The sequence below is a fragment of the Drepanopeziza brunnea genome (assembly GCF_022702325.1).
Source record: "Drepanopeziza brunnea f. sp. 'multigermtubi' strain 214-2 chromosome Unknown ctg3, whole genome shotgun sequence".
Lineage (NCBI taxonomy): Eukaryota > Fungi > Ascomycota > Leotiomycetes > Helotiales > Drepanopezizaceae > Drepanopeziza > Drepanopeziza brunnea.
In genome coordinates, this window is record NW_027094066.1 from 3131643 (window position 1) to 3139802 (window position 8160).

The 8160-nt window shown below is 30.3% G+C and overlaps 1 protein-coding gene across 1 annotated transcript; it reads left to right on the top strand.

Annotated features, from left to right (window-relative positions):
- Positions 1-6641: 6641 nt before the first annotated feature.
- L3040_002815 (uncharacterized protein) lies at positions 6642-7766 on the top strand (the record flags this gene model as incomplete). The annotated part of the gene is made up of 2 exons (XM_066155690.1): positions 6642-6776; positions 6948-7766. The coding sequence occupies 2 exons, from the start codon at positions 6642-6644 to the stop codon at positions 7764-7766; spliced, it is 954 nt and encodes a 317-aa protein (XP_066012665.1).
- Positions 7767-8160: the final 394 nt, after the last annotated feature.

Here is an 8160-nt window from a genome sequence, read left to right on the forward strand (position 1 = left end):
TAATTAAATACTAACCGGATAGCTATCGAGTTGTAATAGCGCGGCGCTTAGTAAAAGTAAGGTTTAGCGTATCCGTAACTAATTAAGCTTTGCTAAACTAAAGATAAGGATTTGCGTTAAGCAAAGTAATTAAAAAAGTATTAATAGTATTCCGATTAATTAAATATAAACTTACTTTATTTATTTTGCAAATTTAAGTTTTCTTTTTTTACGCTTTCGCTACGTATTATATTTGCTTCACCTTCTTATGCTTCGTCTTTATCTGCTTAACCTTTAGCCGCTTGACCTTTAGCCGCTTGACTTTTAGCCGCTTGACCTTTAGCCGCTTGACTTTTAATCGCTTGATTCTTAATTGCTTTATCAATTAATTTATCTTAATTTGCGTTATCTCTTTTAGCCGTAATGCTTAATATATCGGTAAAAAGAAGTCGGTTCGAAAGCAAAAGTTCGTTTAGTAAAAAGGCTATTTAAAAGTATTAGTAAAAAGACTTGATCGCGATAATCTAGTTTATAATTAGTAAGTTGATAATTTTAAATAAAAAAAAGACGACTTTATAAAGCAATGAATAGCGTTGTATTTAAAAGCGTAGCAAATAAGAAAGCGATGATTGTAATTGATTATTAAGTAATAATAATAAAAAATCAAACTTTATTTTATAAAATAAAAATTGCGCGAAGCGGCCGCTTTATCTTAACTGCGGCCGCTTTATTTTAGCTGCGGCTGCTTTATCACCTCGTGAATTCACTAGCGGCCGCGCTAAGATATTTTAAAAATAAAATGTACGAGTTTACTTTTAACTTTAATACTTTTATTTTATTACTTTTGATTTTACTTTAAACAATTACTTTTAACGTTTGGCTTTTTTATAATACTATTTAATATAGCCGCTTATTAACTTGATTCGATAGAAAGTATTATTGCAAATACAAATTAGCTTGATTTAATAAAAAAGATTGAAAAATCTATAATAAGAATCATTTTTTTATTTACTAATCTATTTACTAATCAAAAACGTCTTTTTTAAAATGCGGCCGATACGACGGCAATCGTAGCGGTAAGCAATCCGATGCTAAGAAACCTTAGCAAGCGCAAAGTAAGTATTTTTTTTACGTAGTATTTTAACTTTTATTAATTTATTAATTTTTCTTAAAAAAGAAGGCTAAAGAAAAGCTAATTATTAGCTAATTCTTATACGATAAAAGCTAATGCTCGTATAGCAAAGCTAAAACAAGATCTTTAAGCAAATGAGCTTTGAAAAGCTAAAAGACGAGATTAAGCGGCCGTTAATCAGCTTTTTGCAATTTAAAAATAAACCTTAAAATATTCTTAAGTATTAAAAGCTGAAAAGAAAACTCGATAAGCCGAAATGCGAAAGAATCTTATAAATAAACGGTACTTTTTTTTTTTGATTTATTAAGCAATTTATTAATCGACTTTAAAAAGAATCGAAGCATTTACGCAGATAATCTTGCTATGCAAGCCGCTTCTTTTATAGCTAGATTCAATAATAGAAAATACTTAAATAGCGATTAGGTTAATAAAGCATTTAATTTAAACGAAGAAGTTTATAAAAAATTTAATTTGCGAAAAGACGAAGAAGAAAATAATAATATACTTCGCGATAAATACGTTTTGATTACCGATAAAAGATAAAAAAGGTCACTCGGCAATTAGTACGTTAGCACGTATAAGTAAGCTTTTATTTCATTTAAATATTTATATTTTGCTAATAATATAAAGTTACGTTATATAATAACCGTTTAGCAATTTCGTCGCTATTAATAAAGTATAGCGCGGTCTTTGTTAATAAAGTGCCGAGCTGCTAATTTAAAAAGTAAAGAAGCTTTCTTTGAATTAATAGCTTAAGACTTAACAAGCACGGTTTTAAAACGAATTAAATAAGAATTCATTTTATTATGCTTTTAATTAATTAAATCAATATTATAACTTTTAGTTTTTATTTAATTAAGCTTTTTTACGTTTACTTTTCTTTTAATAAAAAGAAGTATTAACGAGCTAAAATTAAAGCAAATACCGATAAAATTAAATACGAATTGCCGGGTTTAGCCGCTTAATAAAATATAAAAAGATTCGAAAAGAATGCTGAATTTAAAAAAGCTAATTGCGATCTTATTTTATTTCAACGCGTTATGCAATTGATTTAGAAAAAAGACGAGCTAGCTTTGGAGTTGTTTTACAGCGTTAAAGATAGCGATACGGAATTGAGATTATTTTTAAACTCAATGCTTAAGTTTATATAGAATAGAATTTACGATTAATTATAAATTTTGTATTTTATAAAAATACTTTTATTTATTTTATTTATTAATTATATTTATTAATAATACATATTAATTATATTTACTTATTATATTTATTAATTATATTTACTAATTATATTTACTAATTATATTTACTAATTATATTTACTAATTATATTTATTAATCACATTTACTAATTATATTTATTAATCGTCGGTTTTTTATATAACGATACGCTAAGTCTTTTAAACGCACTTTACATGCGTTAAGCTACTTTTCTTCTTTTTTCTTTCGTATTTTTCGTATTCTCTTATTCCCCGCTTTTGACTTATAAACTATAGTTTACGAGTCTTTAGCGCTTCTACTTTCGTGTATATAAACTTTAGCTACCTTCGACTTTTATACTCGATAATTATTAATTTTAAGTTATTACTTTAAGATTCTTTTAAGCTTTTATATAAACCTCCGCGCTCTCGTAAGTTTTTTTAAGTAATCGCTTAAGGTCGTCACATCTTGAAGTTTTGAATTAAAAAAATTAATCGACTTGCTATATTTAAAATCGATATAAATATATTAATAAATTATTTTAATATTTACATTTATAAATTATATTTATAATTAATCATATATATATTTTATTTAATATAATAACGATTTTAAAACTATTTATATAAACTCATTTATTAATTTATAATAATGAAATTCAAAAAGCTTTCGCAAGCTATCGAATTTATTACTTTCTTTTCTTGCGATACCTTTTTTTTATATATAAAAAGTCTTTTGCTTGTTAATAATATTAATTCTATAATATCCGTCGTTATATTCGTTTTTACTAATCTATTTAACAAATAGCTTAATTTTATAGCCGTTATTTAAAAATCGCTTAACTCGATATTCGTTGATTTTAATTAACTAGCTACGATTACGCCTTTCTTCGTCTAGCATTTCTATTATACACCGAGCGTTTTGACCGTTCGTTCGTTTAATAAAAAAAGAATAATGAGTTTTATTATCTACTTCGATAAAGATCGAGTTTAATTGGTTTGCAATCTTTAATAAATTAATAACTTGATTAATATATAAATAATAAAACAGCACTTACAAATAAATCGGCAAGCGTCCGTTAAAATATAAATTTCTTTTATCTATTCTTTAGCTATAATAAATATTCGAGCTTATAAATATAATTATAAGCTAATACGATTATAATATATTCTATCGTTTTATATAATAAATTTTTAATTAAATGCTTTTATTTTTAATATTTATTAAATTATATTAATTTTATTTACCGCATAGCAGCAGCCGAAAAGAAAGCTGTAAAGATTATATTTAAATTAAGATTTCTATAAGCACCTTATCTTTATATACTAATTAAACTTTAATAAATTTAAATAAGTACTTGTTAAAACGACCTTAAGCGATTATTTAAAGAATTTATAAAAAAGGGAAAGGATTATATAAAGCTTAAGAAGATTATAAAATCATTATTTAAATTTGAAATTAATAATTATCGAAAGTAAAAGTTAAAAAAAACTAAGTGTTGGATTCTTTTTAAACGATTAAAGAATATATTCGTAACTTCGTAACAATCGTTAAAGTACTTGCAATTGCAAAACACTCGGTTATAAAAGTATTTGAATTCTAATTGCTTTTTAAAATTCAAAAGAGCTGATTCCTTTTATATGATTAAAAGGAATTACGCGCATTAGCTAATTAATAAGTTTACTAGTTAAGTTAAGGGTCCTTTGACTAATGTGATATACTAAGCGAAGCATGTTAAGTGGCCCGTGAACTCTTTTAAATACTACTAACTAGCTAAAGTCGATATAAATATACCGATATTAAAGTTTATATATAAGAAGGTTGTTCGTAATAATCAACTTAAGTAAAAAGAGCTTAAAAGCGTTAAAAGATATAATTATAATTAAGCTTTAATAAAAAGGAAATAAAAAAAATTGAAAAAATAAAAAAAAATAAACCGCTAATTAAAACTTAACGCTCGCAAGAATACTGCTTAAAAAGAATTAAGCGTAAGCAAAACCCTTTTTAAAAATAAACTAATTTAATAAAATATATTTAAATTATGAAATAATGTTATATAATATTTAAGTATATAAAACGTTAATATATAAGTTCAAATCAATAATTTAATAGCAAATTCGCTAGAATCTAAACATATCTTTTCAAGCTATTGATTCGTTTTCATTTTAAATTACTTTAACTACTTACGAAGATACCGATTTATTTTAAAATCAAAAGTTCGAAAGCTTTATAATTAGTTTCTTTAGCTTAATACTATTAGCAACTATTAAATGTTTTAATTAATATTATATTTAGAACGTTAAAGAGATTAAGACTTTTAATACTTAATAGTCATAGACCTTATAGTATTCTTAATAACAAGAGGCTAATCAAAATCCTTTGCGAATCGATTAAAATAAAAAAAAAACTTCTTTTGTATAAATTGAATTCGTTTAAGCAATTAAGAAATTAACAAAAGAGCTTATAATATGCTATAAAAAGTGCGACCGAGCTTTAAAGCATCCGAAGCTAAAAGCTTTTAAAACGAAAGCATTAGCCGATCATTAGAAAACGGACGTTTACAAACGCGTCGTAAGTAAGCCAAAACAAAAGCTTCGGCAAACTCAATTAAGATTTAAATCTTTTTAACGCAATTTAGTACGTTTGTTTTTATTTATAAATTCGGTTAATAAATCTATTAATCTAGTAAATCTAATTAATAAATCTGATTAATAAATCTAATTAGTAAATCTAATTAATAAATCTAATTAATAAATCTAATTAGTAAATCTAATTAGTAAATCTGATTAGTAAATCGGATTAGTAAATCTAATTAATAAATAATAAAACTAATATCAAATAAACATATCTATTACGAAGAACGCTTTCGCATTAAGATTTAAAATCAATATTTCGAAAAAGTGTTTTAGATATTATATTATTTACGCAAAGCTCGTTTCGAATAATTAATAACTCGGATTAAAAATCTCTTTGCGAATTACAAAACCTATATCTTAAGCTCTTTAGTACTTTAATTATTAAGCGAGACCTCGACGATAAGATTTTAGAAATTAATCGTTATTTACTAAACAATTTACTAGCTAATTAAAAACTTAGCATTTTATTAGACTATTAGTTTAATACTAAGCGCTATTCTTTTATATATATAATCGGAACTGCAATTACAAAAGATTAGCATATGATTCAGCTTATGCTTAGATTTATATACGTTAAGTTTAATTATATAAAAAAAGAATTAGCAAAAATTATTTACGAACGCTTTATTAAATTAAGCTTAATAAAAAAGATAATCGCGATTACAACGGATAACGTATCTTCGAATAATATAATAATAAAAGAATTGCTTAAATGCGTCGAAGATGCGTTTAAGAAAAAGCTTTTTATAAATTAAGAGATTTTATACGTTTCGTATATAGCTTACGTCTTGCAATTATTTTTTAAAGCGTTGCTCGGACCGCGATTATCGCTAACGAACAAAAGCTTAAAAAAGCATTAAAAAAAAGATTCTAATATAAACGAGCTAAAAAAAGCAAAAAGACGCGATAAACGAAAGATTGCATATATACTTGCGATTATAAGTTTTTTTTTTAAAAAAAAATATTTACTAATTATATTTATTAATTATTAATCAACGTATTTAAGTTCGGAAGTTTATTAAATGTATTACGGCTAGCTAACTTCGAAAATCGCGATTTAATAAAACGATAAAAGCTTTTATCGACGATTTAAAATATCTTTTAACGAAAAGCTTAAAGCTTGTTTTAAATGTTATTATAAGATAAGATTCTATATTCTATATGCTTAATCGATTTATAACTCTTAAAAATATTATTTAAAAATATTATATAAAAATCGATAAGATAAGTAGTGTGACAGCCTGCCTCGTTACCTGCATCAGCTGATCACCCATCCAGGCCTAGCGCCTGTGGCTATGTATATAGACCTTCCTGAGCTCTCCTGAGCTTCCTGTTTTCCTTTCCTCACTTTGTATTCTAAGGTCAGAATTCATCAGTTCGTCACATTATACAAAGTCCTTCGATTAGGTCGTCGTATTACAGCTTATTGTTATTGATTATTATTACAGCTTACAGATTACGGCTTATTGATTATTGTCAAGAACGGAGTGAGTTACTTGTTGGGTGCTCCACGGTCTTCATTTATTGCTTACAGATTATTGTCTTTTTTACGACCTCACCTTTTCCTCAGCTCTTCCGACCTAAAAGAGCTCCCCTCCTCAATTTTTGCACTTCGGTTGCAAGACGAACTCTCTTCCCCACTCTTTTTCCTGGCGTTTCCGACACCTAAACGCCCCCTCCCTCTTCATTCCACCACTATGTCCTCCCACGAAGACGACGGCCCTTCCCCTCTTACGAGAATCGCTCAATTGGAGTCCTTCGTAGAGCAATTACGAATGGCCCCTCGCCAGCGCAAATGCGTCCTTCCTGATCCCGATAAGTTCAACGGTACGGTTCAGCGGTAGGATACCTGGCTCCTCTCAATCAAGGCCAAGCTTCTCGTCGACGGTGAGGCTCTTAGCGGACCCATTGCGCAGTTCTACTACGTTTACTTCAATATAGAACCCGGTCCCCAAGCAATGGTTTTGACTCAATTAGCCTCAGCTCAAGACTCCGGCAATTAGGACTACAATACTCTTCTGGATCAGCTCGCTCTCGCTTACGACAATCCAAACAAAATTCAAGAAGCTGAGGATAAGCTGCTTGCTTGCAAGCAAGGTACGGACGCTCTCCATATCTACGTCTCACGCTTTAAACGACTTTTGCACGCTGCTCGCTGTCAGACCTGGCCCGACGCTAATAAGATTATTGCGTTCCGCAATAGTCTGAACTCAACTATACGGACCCGTTTGAATGGCCAATTGACTCTCCCAATTACGTATACCGAATACGTGCACGTCACTCAGCAGCTTGGACGCTCTTCCGGCTCTTCCGGCCCTTCCGGCCCGTCCCACGGATTCCCCCGACCTTCGGCCCCTCCTCAAAACCGCCCTCGCACGTCAACGGGCCCTCCTCCCGGCGACCCAATGGACCTTTCGGCAGTCGAACGCGCTCAACAACTCGAGCAATTGCAGCACGCCAACGAGCTCGGCGCAATAGAGCTTATCGACGCTCACGAGGCTGATCAGACTCAGCTGTTGGAAGACCGATACCCCACTCTCCAGCATGCTCCTCACAGCACTCTTGATCAGCGCGAAGCTTGGCGCAAATCAAATCGCTGTACCCGTTGCGGTGCAATCGACCACTGGATAGCTGGCTGTACCCTTCTTCCAGCTAAGCCCTTGACAAAGAAGCGAGTTCTTTGGGACCCCTTTTCGGACCGACCTGTCAAGGAAAATGAGGGTTTAAGCGAGTTTGACTCGGACGAGAGAGAAGAAATTTTGGCGGAATGGAACGCTTCTGGAGGCTACGACGCTGACCCTGACGATTACCGCGATCTATAGCCTCGGCGTATTTTTTGGTTTTTTTTCAGCAATTCCACCCGTGAACCATGGTTCACGACTGAATTTTTTCCCTTCCTCTGTCAGGTACTTTTGAGAGAGCTGGGACCGCTCTCTAAGGGGGTAGTGTGACAGCCTGCCTCGTTACCTGCATCAGCTGATCACCCATCCAGGCCTAGCGCCTGTGGCTATGTATATAGACCTTCCTGAGCTCTCCTGAGCTTCCTGTTTTCCTTTCCTCACTTTGTATTCTAAGGTCAGAATTCATCAGTTCGTCACAAGTATTTTCAAATTATCTAATACTTAATAAAAGCAAATCTTATAGCTAATCGATATTCTTCGACCGTTTCACTTTTTAATTATATATTTAAGTAAAGAGCTTAGTTTTACTATTTAA